The sequence below is a fragment of the Pelodiscus sinensis genome, chromosome 28 (genome assembly GCF_052426305.1).
Source record: "Pelodiscus sinensis isolate ZL-2025 chromosome 28, ASM5242630v1, whole genome shotgun sequence".
Lineage (NCBI taxonomy): Eukaryota > Metazoa > Chordata > Testudines > Trionychidae > Pelodiscus > Pelodiscus sinensis.
Window position 1 is genome coordinate 9,872,085 of NC_143079.1, and position 16,912 is coordinate 9,888,996.

General features: G+C 45.3%; 1 protein-coding gene across 3 annotated transcripts in view; it reads right to left on the reverse strand.

Moving 5' to 3' along the window:
• Window positions 1-1,654: 1,654 nt before the first annotated feature.
• LRRTM4 (leucine rich repeat transmembrane neuronal 4) overlaps window positions 1,655-16,912 on the reverse strand; it is a 488,761-nt gene continuing 473,503 nt past the window's right edge. The window contains exon 3 of one of the 3 annotated variants that reach the window (XM_006114176.5): window positions 1,655-4,040. In XM_006114176.5, coding sequence (XP_006114238.1) covers window positions 3,816-4,040 — 225 coding nt within the window. In that variant the 3' untranslated portion in view covers window positions 1,655-3,815. The remainder of the gene's footprint in view (window positions 4,041-16,912) is intronic. The other 2 variants (XR_012897958.2, XR_012897959.2) reach the window with 2 other exon arrangements.

Below are 16,912 nucleotides of genomic sequence, written 5' to 3' on the forward strand. Positions count from 1 at the left end.
TGTTACACTCAGCATTTAAATGACACTATTTCTCCATAACACACTCTACAAACATTAACCAATTAATTTTCAGGATATGCCCAGGAAGAAAGAAAGTTCAAAGCAAATCAGCAGGACTCCAGCGCACAAGTAGAAGAGGGAAAATAAAATGTTATATAGGGAACAAAACATTCAGTCAGTATCTGATTGCATGGTGACTGCAGGCTGCATAGACAGGTGATAGCTGCTCAGCCCAGAATCCTTAGTGCCAGCAGGAACTCATATCAGTTAGGAGCAGCTTCCTATGTGACTATTGTGAGAAATATGGCCCATGATGTTGTAGTATTGCTAGTGTCCCCTGTAAGCTGAGTGCTTGGGTGGCCACCCAGGAGAGATCCAATGCAGCCCAGCTGATTAGCACAGCACCCACAGCTGCAGAATGTGTTTCCACTGGTAGTGCACATCTGCATGTCTCAGTGCACGTAACACAATTTATTCCACACATGGATAGAACAAGTTACACAGAACATTGTTGCTAACCCAGGGATTCAAAAACTATGAGTCTCCCCTCACCTCCAAATGATTTGATTGGTTTAAAATGACAATATTTAACAAACAAAACAAAACGAAAATCCATGCCAACAGTATTTTGAGGTTATATTTATTTACTTTCCCTTTTTTAACTTGTAATGTTCACCTGAGTCACATGTTCAAGCTTTTCTTTGCAACCATGAAGGGTAAAAGCTTTCATTTAAAAAAAAAAAAGTAAGTAGAGATTCTCTTGTATACACACAATTCCTGGAGCTGGGACTTGAAAAAAACATCATATATGCTGGGAGTTGGCAATACTGAATTAATTGCTATTGAATAAAAGAAAACACGTTATTCTGTGTCTTATATTGCTAGGAGTAGGTTGACAAATACACCACTGCTTTGAACTGGAGGGAGGCAGAATTATACAACTATGGTCATAGGCCATGCGAGGTTTTCCTTGAGTGGACTGAAAAGCCTGCACTTTTAAAGCAGGAGGAAGAGATCTTTTTGGACTGTTGCCAGGGAGTTCCAAATATCACAGTAATAAGAACAGTGACTACCACAAACTCATCGTTAATGGTGGATTTCTTTTGATCCATTTCTTTTGACCCAGACAGTAATGGGTCTGATTTTATTTCCATCCAAGTCTATGGCAGGTTTGCTTTGCAGCTCACTGAAATATACTCCTGTGCTTTTTTTGCCAACAGGCAGCCAATTTGCTACTGAAATCCCTCTTAAGGCCAGGTCTGAAGTCCACTGAAGTCAATAGGGCTGTGTCTACACTGGCCGCCTATTACGGAATAGGGATGCAAATGTAGAACTTTGGAAGAGGCAAATGCGCGGGGGATTTAAATATCCCCCGCGGCATTTGCATTTTCATGGCCGCCACTTTTTTCAGGCTTGGAGATAAGCTGGAGAAAAGCATCCAGACTGGCACAATCCTCCGGAATAAAGCCCTATTCTGGAGGATCTCTTATTCCTACGCGCCAGTCTGGATGCTTTTCTCAGGCTTATCTCCAAGCCGGAAAAAAGCGGCAGCCATGAAAATGCAAATGCCGCGGGGGATATTTAAATCCCCCGCGCATTTGCCTCTTCCAAAGTTCTACATTTGCATCCCTATTCCGTAATAGGGGCCAATGCAGACGTAGCCTAGGAGTACATAAGAACAGACCAGATCAAAGATCCATCTATCCTGTCTGCTAACAGTGGCCAATGCCAGGTGCCCCAAAGGGAATGAACAGAACAGGGAATCATCCAGTGATCCATCCCCTGTCACCCGTCCCCAGTGATGTCAGTGGGCTTTGGATCACAGCTTTAAATCTGATTTTGAAGTCTTAAATGCTGCAACACTCTAGTGCTGTTCCTCTACACAGCACTGAATTTCACTCTGATTATTGTAGCCTCTGGGCCATCAGCGTGGATAATAGACCTTTCACCGGGCTGTACCTTACTCATTCTGCAACTTCTTCTTCAAATCTCTTATTCTGTAATCCTTTATGTCCTTCTGAGACACCCTCTTGTGGCTTGCTGCCTACAATGAACTGAGCTGCCTCATACATTTCCCTGTTCAATGTTCATTTTCCACTAACCTCTGTCTGTCTGTCCCAAGATTGCAAGCTCTTCAGAGCAGGGAGTCATCCTTTCCTGAATGTCTGGAAGCCTCCTAGCACACTGGAAGCATAAATAAAATCATTAAGAAGGCTAGCAGACTCCTCATGCCATTCCAGAAAAATGCATTGACTGAAAAGCCTGAATGACAGAATCTCTTCTCCAGCATCAAACCCATAATGTAAGTTTGGACTAGGACATATCTTTTTAGACAGACACCAACACTTGACATAGAGACTTCTAGTGATAGAGACTCAGCCACAGCCCTAAGTAAATTGCCCCCAAGCCAATCATCCTCACTGTTAAAAATGTGCATCTTCTTTCTATTTTGAATTTGTTTAGCTTCTCCTTGCAGCTATTGGATTTTGTCTGCTAAATTAAAGAAGCTTGTACTATCAGAAACTTTCTTCCCATGTAGCTGCTTCTGGACTCTGATAAAAATCACCCTTTAACTTTGTCTTAGATAAACTAAATAATCTGAGTTTGTTTAGCATCAGGTTTTTCACATCTCATATCACTCTTTTCCAAGAGGAGAGAGAAGGCTTTGGTGATTCTTCTCTTAAAATCAGTTGAGTGACCATGTAGCACATCTAGAGAAACCATTCAAACGTTTGCTTGGCTGTGGTTTTCCAACCACAAAATAATATGTTTATTTTTTTCCAGCACTTTTTTGTCCTTTTATTGATAAAAACTACACAAAAGCTAACTCATCATAATAATTAATTAAAAAAACAAAACAAAACCATTGCTACACATTCTCCTGTGTTTTAGAAATTGTGTCAGCCATTGAGTTTCATTGAAATGCTCCTGTTTTATGAATTTCCTTTCAATCCATTTTGGGCACATTGTATCCATTTAGGTACCCATACATCCTTTATTTTTTGCCTATGCCATCTCTGGACTGTAAATGTGTGAACTAATAGTCCATCATGTTTCCCCATTTTAGAGGCCAACTGTTAAGTATAGTATCAACAATGAAGCACAATGAAGATAGTAAAAAATCCAAAGCACCCTCCGTAGTGCATAGCATGTGTCTTAAAAGTACATGCACCCAAGGTTTTTGTTTGTTTGTTTCTTTGTTCTGCTGCATCAATTGCCACCGTCCTTTTGGTTCAACACAAGCTGTAATGCCCATGTTTGGAGTTCAAAATATTAGCTTTGACCCAATGACCCCTCCCCCCCAAAATAAAATAAAATAAAATAGCCATTGCTTTGTTGTTCGTTTGAAAAAGAAAAGAAAAATCAATTTAAACAAAGCTTTTTTAAGAGTAATAAACACTAATAAAGAAGCTATACGTGATCCACCTTGCAACCTCACACCTCGTTTTTACCTGTGGTTCTCCTCAAGAACCGTGCAATGTAGAAAAATCAAATATATAAACAGAACTCTTAATTCATCCCTTTATGTAGCTAGAGTGAAATCTATTTTTAATAAGAACTTGACAATCTCTCGTTAATATTTACATCAAGGAGTTTGTTTGAAAGTTTTAAAGCAAAGAAAATCTTCAAGTTCTCAGCACTGTACTGCAAGATAGAATTTCCACACTTTTCTTTATCCCTTTTCCTTTTGTTTGTGTTGGAACATTTGCAACTGGAATGGTAGACTTTTTTTCTTGTACTGTTCTCTTCTGAGATGAAAGTCCCTCAAAAGAATTCCCAACCCCCACCCATCCCCGAAGAAGTGGTCTCCATGATTAGTTTGGTATTCTCTCAATGTAAATGGCTGGAGCAGCTGAGCGCGCAATTGTAGCTATGAAGCTGTGGTCTCGACTGAGTTCCAGGTTGGTTGTCTCAGCCTGTTCCCCCCGGGAGATGGTGTCATACGCCTTATTTACATGGAGAGGCTTGTGGGCCTGGCAGTATCCAATCACAGGTTGGTCATAGCTGTAATAGGGCAAGGTCTTCATGGGGTGAGGGACCTGCATGAGAGAGAGCAGAGAAAAAGAGAGAAACATGAATGATATGCTTAATGAGGTGTTTGTATAGCACATAGCACAATGGATTCTTGGATGGGTGGGCCTCTTAGCAGTACCAAGATATAAATGTTAACTACACACACACACACACACACACACACACACACACACACACACACACACACACACACACACACACACACACACACACACACACACACACACACACACACACTCACTTTTCAGAGTTTCTCTGAGTCCCTGTCATAAAAGGTCTGATTCTGCAGGCCTTACAGGCCTCACACTTAGTGGGCAGCTTGGACAAGTCTACACTATGGAGAAGATTGATCCTCCGGAGGTCAATTTTCTAGTGTTGGATTTACTGGGTTTAGTGTAGACCCCCATATCAAATGCCACGGGCAGCTCCTGCTGGCATCCAGCACTCGTCACTCTGTGAGATGTAAGGGAAGCCAATGGGATCTCCCGCAGTATAGATGCTGTGACGACTCGGCTTAAGGGAAGTCGAATCCAGCTACACATTTTGCATAGCTGGATGACGTACCTTAACCTGACCTGCCTGCATTAGTGTGGACCAGGCCTTTGCATTCCTATGATACTATCTGTGGATGAAATGCACAAAGGTTCAGAGGGCTCAGCTGGTGAAGAGATCTGTGCTGACCCATTGCAGGGAGGCAAATTTCACACAAAGGACCAGATTTTTGGAGCTAGCCAGCTCATGTAGGCACCTAAATATGGGGTCAGATGTTCCAAACTGCCCAGGACATTGAGTCCTGAGTGCTCTTGAAAAACTGGTCATAAGTGTCACAAGGAGAGCCAGGGAGACCATCAGACTTATCGGGCGCAGGGCAAGGTGGGGTTAGGAGCAGCTCCATGTTCCTAGAAGGAACGGGACCTTGGGCAGAAGGAGAGGGGCTGGAGCACTCAGCCCTCAGCGCCACCCAGACTGCACCATGCCACCCCTCCCCCAGCCCTCAGTGCCACCCAGACTGCACCATGCCACCCCTCCCCCAGCCCTCAGTGCCACCCAGACTGCACCATGCCACCCCTCCCCCAGCCCTCAGTGCCACCCAGACTGCACCATGCCATCCCTCCCCCCAGCCCTCAGTGCCACCCAGACTGCACCATGCCACCCCTCCCCCAGCCCTCAGTGCCACCCAGACTGCACCATGCCGCCCCTCCCCCAGCCCTCAGCGCCACCCAGACTGCACCATGCCGCCCCTCCCCCAGCCCTCAGTGCCACCCAGACTGCACCATGCTGCCCCTCCCCCAGCCCTCAGTGCCACCCAGACTGCACCATGCCGCCCCTCCCCCAGCCCTCAGCGCCACCCAGACTGCACCATGCCGCCCCTCCCCCAGCCCTCAGCGCCACCCAGACTGCACCATGCCACCCCTCCCCCAGCCCTCAGCGCCACCCAGACTGCACCATGCCGCCCCTCCCCCAGCCCTCAGTGCCACCCAGACTGCACCATGCCGCCCCTCCCCCAGCCCTCAGTGCCACCCAGACTGCACCATGCCGCCCCTCCCCCAGCCCTCAGTGCCACCCAGACTGCACCATGCCGCCCCTCCCCCCAGCACCACCCAGACTGCACCATGCCACCCCTCCCCCAGCCCTCAGCGCCACCCAGACTGCACCATGCCACCCCTCCCCCAGCCCTCAGTGCCACCCAGACTGCACCATGCCACCCCTCCCCCCAGGTCTCAGCACTACCCAGACGGTGCCATACTGTCCCTTCCCTGCTCAGAGCAGCCCAGAGCTCTGGAGCATGCCTGTGGCAATTTAAAGGGCCCGGGCTCTGGCTACCACCACTGCTGTAGTAGTGAGAGCAGCGGCTGGGAGTGCCTGGCCCTTTTGAATCTGGAGGCCACAGAGCAATTGCCCCCTTCTGTTAGTTGGCCTGACGGGAGCTGATGAGTTCTGAGCCCTTTTTTAGACACTCTCACTCTTCTTTAAGCACCGCAATGGGAACGGAGACCTTTGGGAAACGGAGCCCCCATTCTGGGTGTTGAAAACTGGGAAGGCCCCACCCGAGTAAGCGCTGGGATACGGGGCCAACAGCATGCCCAGCCTTCAGGCTGAGTGCTGCTTTGTTGTTCTTGCCACAGCTGTGAACTACTAGCCACGGCCCCCGGGTTTCCGTGGCCTCTCCCAGCCCAGGGTCTGTCTCCACCCAAGCGGGAGCTGCGATTTCCAGCCCGAGGAGCCCCAGCTGTGCCAGCTCTGAGTGAGCCCTTTACAATAGTAGTGGCTGTTCAAGCAGGAGGAGGCCAGTTGAGGGAGGCTGGAAAGGACAAAGCGACAGCAGAAATGGCAGCGGGCAGAGCCCTTGGAATCACCACCAGAGCCTGGGGCAGGGCATGTGCTGAGCAGCACTGAAGAGCTGGCTAGAGGAGGCTGGCCCCCATCCCTGTGCCCCAGACCCTGCCCTATCCGGGGCCTAGAAACAGCCCGCCCACACACACACCTTGCCCAGTGCCTGGCAAAGTCTGTTGGCCACCCTGCTGCCTATGGACTGGGACAGAACAGTACGTGAGGCAGACAGCTGCTCCTCCCAACCCCAAGCCTATACTTGTATTCTTAGCGCGCTGTCGCTGACAGAGTGGGCCCGTGTGCATCTCCTCCGTTTTCCAGCATTGCCTCAGAATCCCACCAGGGCAAACACAAGGACACAGCCTCAGCTGATGCAAACCAGAGTCTCTTCACTGGTGCCAGTGGAGCTACACCAGCACATCCTAGCTGCGGGGCTGGCCCAATACGTGTAGAATCCTAGAATCCTAGGGCTGGCAGAGACCTCAGGATTCATCAAGTCCAGCCCCCTGCCCAGAGTAGGACCAACCCCGACTAAATCAACCCAGCCAGGGCTTTGTCAAGCCGGGACTTAAAAACCTCTAGGGATGCAGATTCCACCATCTCCCTAGGGAACCCATCCAAGGGCTTCACCACCCTCCTAGGGAAATAGTTTTTCCAACCTAGATCTCCCCCACTGTAACTTGAGACCCTTGCTCCTTGTTCTGTCATCTGCTACCACTGAGAACAGCCTCTCTCCATCCTCTTTGGAACCTCCCTTCAGGAAGTTGAAGGCTGCTCTCAAATCCCCCCTCCCTCTTCTCTTCTGCAGACTAAACAGACCCAAATCTCTCAGTCTCTCCTCATGAGTCATGTGCTCCAGCCCCCTAATCATTTTGGGCACCCTCCGCTGGACTCTTTCCAGTGCATCCACATCCTTTCTGTAAGGAAGGCCCAGAACTGGATGCAGGACTCCAGATATGGCCTCACCATTGCAGAATAAAGGGGAATAATCACTTCCCTAAATCTGCTGGCAATGCTCCTCCTAATGCACCCTAATAGGCCATTAGCCTTCTTGGCTACAAGGGCTCACTGTTGACTCATATCCAGCTTCTCATCCACTGTAATCCCTAGGTTCTTTCCTGCTGAACTTCTACTTATCCAGTCGGTCCCCTGCCTGTAACAATGCTTGGGATTCTCCTGTCCTTGTTGAACCTCATCAGATTTCTTTTGGCCCAATCCTCTAATCTGTCTTCATCACTCTGGACCCTGTCCCTGCCCTCCAGTGTATCTGGGTATGTCTATACTAGCCCCCTAGTTCAATCTAGGGAGACTAATGAAGGCGACTGAAATTGCAAATGAAGCGCGGGATTTAAATATTCCTCCTGCAATGAGGTTTACCAGCTAATTCGATTTAGGGCTTTAATTCGGAATCCCGTTTCACTGCCGCGTGTAGACACGGGCAGTTACTTCGGGCTAGTCAATTTCTAAAATGGCAACCAGCCAGGAACATGCTAATGAAGCACGGGATATTTAAATCCCACACTTCATTTGCAATTTCGGTCGCCCTCATTAGCCTCCCTAGATTGAGCTAGTGGGCTAGTGTAGACATACCCTATGTCTCCCCATAGTTTAGTGTCATCCACAAATGTCAAGTTACGAAGGCCTAGCCTGGGTTCCATATCTCCCTTGTATCCGAATTCCTTGCTAAACATCTTATCACACAGTAGCATAACAAACAAAAACACCCGTTAAAAAATACCCCATATTTTTTAATGTTAATCCAAAAAATGAATATAATTATTAGCAAAACATTAGATACAAATATTTTCCTATCTGCCTTTGCAAGTAATTTAATCATCTGCAGGAGACAAGCTGATCAAACTGGAAAAAAAAAGAAAAGTTTGTGCCATGGAAGTAGGGGAGAATCTACAGGAAATACAAGTTACAGTTTATTCCAGCAGTGAGAGAAAAGCTAAACTCATTAGCGCTGGAGATATGCTATCTGCAATCCTAACTTGTAAAAAATGCCTCTGTATATTCCCTTCCACACTTTAAATGAAGAGGACAGAGCTGGTTCATCATGAGTTTTCATTGCATGGTGTTCCTCATCCAGACGGGTATGAAATAAAACAGTGAGGTATTAATGCTAATTATAATGTCTGTTGTGGTAGACTGAATGTGACACGCTGTACTTCAAAATAGGACTTGGTTACCAGTGTTCCCTCCAATTTTTTCCACCCCCAAGAGGAATATGTTTTCTTATGTGCCCCAGTATGGAGCTAATCTATGGCATGGCGCTGATGTGCGACCCGTCACTTTCATATTGCTGCCCATAACAAAATACATATGGTAGGGATGTGACGAGGGTTTCTGAGGCTTCTTTTTTGTGCAAGGGGCTTTTGTGCAAGAGCTGCTCTTCCTCATTTTTTCAGGAAGAACGGCTCTTGCGCAAGAGGGGGTTTTTGTGCAAAAAGGAGCCGTCTACACAGCTCCTTTTTGCGCAAAAGCCTCAGTGGCATTGCTCAGTCACTCAGCAAAGCCCATCAGAGTATGCCTGGGCAACTGTCTTCTGGGCACATGGACTAAAGATGTGAGAGCGGGAGGAGAGGCAGCAAGCCTGGAGCCTTCTTCTCTAGACAGGAAGCAACAAGAATGCTGTCAAGATGAAAACTTCCTCTGAGGAGACTGGTCCAGGCCTGCGCGTTGAGAGCTGTAGCATCCAGCGGGAGTGAGAAAATGGCTTGATCTAACTGTTGCCTAATGAAACGAAGTTTAAGGTTTAGATTGTGTGCTTATCTTCTATTTTCTGTGGTAATGATCTCTGATCTTTTATGCCTCCCACTCATAACCACTTAAAATTTTTCTCCGGTGAATTCGTTTGTTGTGTACTTTATCTAAAACAGTGTATTTTGCTTGAAGTGCTTGAGAAATCAGTTTACAAAGGCTGGTGCACGTCCTCTGCACATTGAAGAAGTGGCAGAGCAGGTAATACATTTACACTGGTCAGGCTTCTGAGCAGGGTACCATGGTACTGCTCTGGGGTGCAAGACTATGGAGCTGGTGGGGGGGAGGGTGGATCTGATTGCATGATTTGTGAGTGGCTTTGTGAGCAATCTAGATGGTTGTTGTAGGGCTCCACAGGATGTTGTTCTGAGTGATAACAGCACCTACAGGGATCTGCTGCAAGGCACTTGAAAAATATTGTGAGAGACAGAGACACAGTGGTGCCTTAGGTCCAAGTCTAGAAAACATGAGCTATGAAGGAAGTCTGAAAGAACTGGGCTTGTTTAGTTTGGAAAAGAGAAGACTGAAAGGGAACATGATAGCTGTTCTCAAGTATCTAAAAGGCTGTTACAAGGAGGGGGGAGAAACATTGTTCTCCTTAGCCTCTCAGGATAAGAGAAGAAACAGTGGGCTTAACCTGCAGCAAAAGACATTTAGGTTGGACATTAGAAAAAACTTCCTAACTCTCTGGGTAGTTAAATAATAATAAATGATCTAGACAGTGTTTGGTCCTACCATGAGGGCAGGGGACTGGACTCGATGACCTCAGGAGGTCCCTTCCTGTTCTAGATCTGTGACTCTGTGATTCTATGGCCTCATCACGACAAGTTCCTCTGGAGTTCACATTAACAGGTAGTAGCTGGGTCCCCCCTGCATACATCCTCATTTATTCCCTCTTCTCCGAACAGGAGTGAAAAAGAATCAGAATCACAATAGCTCTCACTTGCATTTACACTTGTTTTCCTTGTCCACCGATTCCAAGCACTTTTCCAAACTGAGCAATTCAAGGGGTTCTCTCTCATCAGGATTCCTCTTCAGCAGACAGGAACAGTGCTAGTTAAAGAAACAGCTTTGCACACTCCTAGGATCCCGCTGAGAGCTAGTCTAGACTGGGGATTTTTGCAATGATGTAGCTACATTGGTACAATCCGACAGATGCGCTGTACCCATGTAAAAAGTGATTTGCATGAGCTAAGCTACAAATCAGTGGATTGAACCACTGCAGCTTCATTGGTTCAAATAACTACAGCATAAAAAAGCACCAAGTTATTTCTCAAACAATCTGTAGCAAATGGATAGATTTCTCCCTTACTCCTGGCATTCTCTTGCCATGCCTGGCCTAGTTCGAACTAGGGTGGTTAATATAGGCAACCGGAGTTGCAAATGAAGCCCGGGATTTGAATTTCCCTGGGCTTCATTTGCATGTTGCCGGGCGCCACCATTTTTACATGTCCGCTAGTTCGGACTCCGTGCCCGCGGCTACATGAGGCACGAACTAGGTAGTCCGAGGAGTACAGATAGTTCGGAATAGGAAGCCTAATCCGAACTACCTAGTTCGTGCCGCGTGTAGCCGCGGGCACGGAGTCCGAACTAGCGGACATTTAAAAATGGCGCCGCCCGGCATCATGCAAATGAAGCCCGGGAAATTCAAATCCCGGGCTTCATTTGCAACGCCGGTTGCCTACATTAACCACCCTAGTTCGAACTAGGGTGGTAGTGTAGACATACCCTTTGAGAGTAAGTTTTTTCAGGTAGGGTATGTCTACACTAGCCCCCTAGTTCGATCTAGGGAGGCTAATGAGGGCAGCCGAAATTGCAAATGAAGCACAGGATTTAAATATCCCATGCTTTATTAGCATGTTCCCGGCCGGTTGCCATTTTAGAAATTGACTAGCCTGAAGTAACTGCCCGCATCTACATGCGGCAGTGAAACGGGATTCCGAATTAAAGCCCTAACTCAAATGAGCTGTTATTCCTCCTGCAATGAGATTTTCTTCACTCAGTGCACAGTCAACCTGTGGAACTCCTTGACAGAGGATGTGGTGAAGGCTAGAACTTTAAACGGGTTCAAAAAAGAGCTGGATAGATTCATGGAGGTTAGGTCCATCAATGGCTATTAGCCAGGATGGATAGGAATGGTGTCCCTAGCCTCTGTTTCTCTGGAGGTGCGTGACAGGTGAGGGATCACATGGGGATTACATGTTGTGATCCCTCCCTCTGGGGCATCTGGTATTGGCCATTGTTGGCAGACAGGATCCTGGGCTAGATGGACCTTTGGTCTGACCCAGTATGGCCATTCTTATGTCCTTATGTTCTTATACTCACTCTACGTCTACTTCATCAGCAGTGTTACCTGTGAACTGAGCACTTGGGTGGCCAGCCAGGAGAGATTTAAATGATGCCCAGCTGATTAGCCAAGCACTCACAGCCTGCAGCATGTGTTTATATTGGAGGTGCACATCCATGCATGCCCTGGTGCACATAACAAAATGTATTCCACACAGATGGAAAAATTAGAGGGAACATTGTTCACTACTACCATTCTTTATTCTGCTGTTCTAGCTGACTGGGGCTTAGTGCTGTTTAGATATATACAAGCCCCAACCAGCTCCCCCACTTGCTTTTCAAGGAGAGAGCAATACTACCCTCTACCCGCCAATCCAGTCTTCCTTCTGGCCTTCCTCTTTCCCCTTTCCAGGGCTTCTTTCCTCTTCATTCATCGGTTTCCACCTCCTGGGGGTTGCCTCCCCTTCTAATTAGCACTTCAGCTGTAGCTCCACTTGTTAATTGATCCTCTAATTAGGCCCCAATTAACCTATATTGCTAGAGATTTGAGTGACAGGGTGCTGAGTCAGCTGGTTACAGCCTATAGATTGCTACTGCAAAACAAATAATAAACGGCAATCTAAGCATTCCAAAAGCAAAGACCAGTTACTATAAATACTGTAGTAAACAAAATAGTGTGTAGCATTTCTACCAGGCTTTTCAACCTGAGATTTTCAGATCCCTTTACAAAGGAAGACAAGTATGTTATTCTCACTGCGCAGGAGAGTAAACTGAGTCACAAAGCCAATACATTAATGACAAAGGGAGGAACAACATTCTTATATCATACCCGGCCTATGTTCTATTTGTGGTACCACTTTGCCACCAGTAATAGCTGCAAGTTAGGCGACAAAAGTTTCTAAATTTGGCTTCGGAGCATAGTACATTATAATGAAGACAAAGAGTTGCTTGGGAAAGAGTACAATAGACACAGAGAGTGCCTCTTTCTTTTATGATCAATCATAATATCCCATTCAGTCTTTGGCTAAGTGGACTCATTCATTATCACAGTCCAGGACAGCACAGGCCAGTAGAACAAGTGAGGCAGAGATATGGAATGAAGAATGCCAAGGTATTTACCAGAAGACAATTTCCCAGTACATATCGTTAGCAATAATTGAAGAACTTTCTTTTCTAAAAGTTGTACTGTCTAATCATATGTATTTAGGTTTAAAGCGATAGCTTGATACATAAAGGGAAATAAGTATGCCTTAAAATGAAATATACTCTGATGTCACGGATATTTATAACTGACAAAGCTTTTAATAAATTTTGGGAATCAAGAGGTATGATCTAAATTCATTTAAAATATTTCTGGATCAGGCCATATACTGTCTCTGATATGTTGCAGTGAGTAAATGATTGAAATGCTATCTGTTCCTTGAAGAAAGCTTTTACTCCGTCAACCAAAAAGCTTATTATGTTAGAGACACTAAGTGTTCAGTAAGGTTTTGAGCAAATGGGCTTTATTAATTAGCAGGTATTAATTCTAAAGTCTTCACCTCTGTAGATCTTCCCAGTAAATGGTCTAAACATTGCAGTCTTAACAGCTGCCCACTTGAAACAAACATTCCATTACAAGCAACATTTACATAAACCTGTATCTGAGGGATTAACATAAAAGATTCAGTGGGTGAAAGTTAGGAATGCAAATCCTTTCAGAGTGAAATTAACATCGGAGAGGTTAATGGCTGACAGCCTCATTGCTGAATAACAACTGCACAGAAAACAAGCAGAACAAAGCGGAGTCTACCTGACGCCAAATGAGATTCTGGGGCAGCATTCAATACGTCTCTCCAGGCTGCATGCTTGTTCAGTTTTCTCTTGAATGCTCAATAGTGAGCCTGATTCTCCACTCAATTGGTCCCCAAATTCATTACAGCATGCCAGGGTACCGGTCCACATTATTAAATTTTGTCAACAAACATGTTGACACCCAAAAGCTGAAAACAAAAATCACCACGCATGGTATTCACACTTGCTCCCTCATGCCACAGATGGGCTATGTCGACACTGTAGGGGTATGTCTACACTACAAAGTTAATTCAAACTAACACCCGTTAGTTCAAATTAACTTTAATAGGGGCTACACATACAAACCGCTAGTTCGAATTTAAATCGAACTAGCGAAGCGCTTCATTCGAACTAGGTAAACCTCATTCTACGAGGACTAATGCCTAGTTCAAATGAAGTAGTTCGAATTAAGGGCTGTGTAGCCAGCAAAAAGCCAGCAGGGAGCAATTTAAAGAGCTGGCGGCGATCCGGGTTGCAATAGGACAGTAGCCACAGTACCCGTAAGAAATGTTAAGTTCCTTCCCTGAGCTTTGAAAGGGGAAGGATGCAGGCTTGCAGGGCAGCAGCAATCAAAACACTGAGCAGAGCAATCAGGGCAGACATTGTGGAAGCCAGTTCTGTGGAGAAAACAAACAGCAGTGTCTAATCTTGCTTTTTGTGGACAATAAAGGGAGGGGAAAAGAAACAAAAAGTCTCTCGTAGGGATGGAAGTCTTTTGACCCAAAACTGGGCATTTTTTCCTACAAAAGTCACACTGCAGTGTGTCCTCTCTCACTGTTTTATTGCCAAAAGGCAGCTGCAAAATCAGGGCCAGTAGCTTTGCTCGCCTGCCTCAAAGAGCTGCCAAGAGCATGAAATAACTAACATAGAAAGTGCTGTGATGAAAAGTGTAGGCTGCTAGTGCTGCTGGTCTAATGAGAAAAGGTGTATTTAAAATTTCTTTCAATGGCTAGAATTCAAGTTGGACTTACTCTTCCTACAGCAGGGACCATTTATACCTAGACATTTACCTCTGTCTCAGCAGTAAAATGTTACCCCTACTCGTGGTAGTTCCCATTCTGAAGGGAAGGAGTACTGCAGAAAAGGCAAGAAGTACATTTTTGCCCACAAAAATTAAAAAACTCAAAACCCTAAATCTTCACTTTCACCAGCTATCGCTGATGCATGTTTTAGGGCCTGTTTTGGTGCTCGTTGAGCTGAATGAGAGGGTTTTCCTTGGCGACAGTGGGCTTTGGATTGGACTCTATTGTAATCCATGCTGTTTTCTTTCCTCTTTTAGTATATTACCTACACTTGATTCTGCAAAGAGGGTGCTAGCTTGGGAGACCCACTTTCAAGTGATTCTCCACTCAGGTGAGGTGGAGAATTAGTTGGGATTGATCCTGCTTTGGGCAGTGAGTTGGACTAGGTGACTTCCTGAGGTTTCTTCCATACCCTGATCATCTATGATTCTAAGGCACTGTCTACATTAATGAGGGCCATAAATCTACTTCAGCTACACAAAGTCAGCTGAAGTCAATACATCATGGTGTCTTGAGTGTGGTAAGGTCAGCAAGGACTGCTCTCCCGTCAACACCAGCTACTCTTCTCTTCTTGGTGCAGTACCAACGTTGATGGGAGCATGTTCGGAGATCAATTTATCACATATAAGCAGACTCAATAAATCAACGGCTGGTGGATTGATCATAGCAGCATCAATCTACCATATAGTGTAGATAAGGTGTTAGACCCTTTCCTCTCAGACTTCCTGTGTGATCTTGGACTGGCCACCTAGTTTCACTGTGCATCAGTTCCCCCATCTATGGAACAGGCATAATAGGGATTTTCTGCCTCATAGAGGTATTGGGTGGGTAAATACTCTGAGGTGTGTGAGACATGCATGTGTTACATTGCTGGGGATCAGATAAGTAACTTATGACAGACAGGAAGCTATTTCAAGGCACACCAAATTACTAGTCACTTCAGAAAATTGTATAGGCCACACTGTAATTTAATAATTTCCAATTCTGTTTGTTCATGTGTCTAAATTAGAAAAGAAACACTATGGCTGCGTCTAGACTGGCATGATTTTGCGGAAATACTTTTAACGGAAAAGATTTTCTGTTAACAGTATTTCCGCAAAAGACCGTCTAGATTGGCAAAGATGTTTTTGCGCAAAAAAGTGCTTTTGCGCAAAAGCATCCATGGCCAGTCTAGACGCGATTTTGCGCAAGAAAGTCCCGATCACCATTTTAGCCATCGGGGCTTTTTTACGCAAAACAATTCTTCCCTGTCTACACTGGCCCTCTTGAGCAAGTATTCTTGCGCAAGAGGGCTTTTTCCCGAGCAGGAGCGTGAAAGTATTTGCTCAAGCAGCACTGATTTTGTACATTACAAAGTCAGTGCTCTTGCGCAAATTCAAGCGGCCAGTGTAGACAGCTGGCAAGTTTTTGCACAAAATCTTGCCAGTCTAGATGCACCCTATAAAAATATTCCTAGACCTGGTCTTGTCACTCATATGCAATAGTTCAATAATCATCCCATTGAATTAGCTGAGTTTCCTTCTCCAGAAAACAAAAATAGAACATGAAAATTCTCAACCAGGTGAGTGCTTGGGTTGTCTGCACAATAGTGCTTAGTAATTAAGAAAACTAGTTTACACTTAAATGCCTGTTTAGGGGAACAAATTATCTAATGGTGCTTGTTGAAAAAAAAAATTACATGTAACTTCAAAGGTTATCCATACTCCCTGAACACAGGCACATTGGAAATCGGGAGGTAATATGTTCTCATTTGCAATAATATATAATCTCTGAACACAATGGTTATGTTACTGAATTAATATGTCTGCTGCTAAATCTAATTCAGAGTACATTTACACTGTATATCACTTGACGTAAAAAATAATAAGCACGATATGAAGTCATAGTTTTAGGATTAGTGGGACACACAGCTTCAAGAAAAAGATAAATTGACTAGATACATGAGTCAGATATAATTGCAATAGGAAATTTAATGAATTTCATGGCTATTGAAAAATGATGAGTTGACAGCCCTGGAAACTCACTTTGGAACTGATTCAGGGAAGCACTTAGGCATGTGCTTAATTTTAAGCTTCTACTTAAGACCCATTAAAGCAAATGAACCCAAAAGAATCATAGAGTTATAGAAATTTAGGGCTGGAAGGACCCCATAAGGTCAGCTAGTCCGTTCCCTTGCACAGAGGCAGTATTAAGTATACCTAAGGCATGTCACCATGAACAATTAGTCCGATTTCAAAGAGCAGTATCTCAAAGCACTCCATCCAACTATTAATGTGCATCAGCAGACTGCACACAGACAGCTAAAGAGCATCAGGCTTAGTAGAGGATAGGTTAACATCCCAGCTTACTGCAGTCTAATAGCTCATGCAGACAAGCCGTTAGACCATGCTTAATGTGTAATGGAATCAGTGTTTTCCAGAGTCAGGGCTGTTGCCACGCAGAACAGGTACAGACTCCCACAGCCCTGGCAATGTGCTCCAGTTGTGATCCAAAAGGCCAATGCGGGTGAAAGAGTAACTTGGGACTTGACTTAAAGCCCACGGAAGTCAATGGAAAGATTTGGCCCACCCCTTGGTCTCCAGATCTCAGTCCTCGTCAGACTTTCAGCCGGTCTGCCAATTGCTAAGAAGCACCACAGCGAT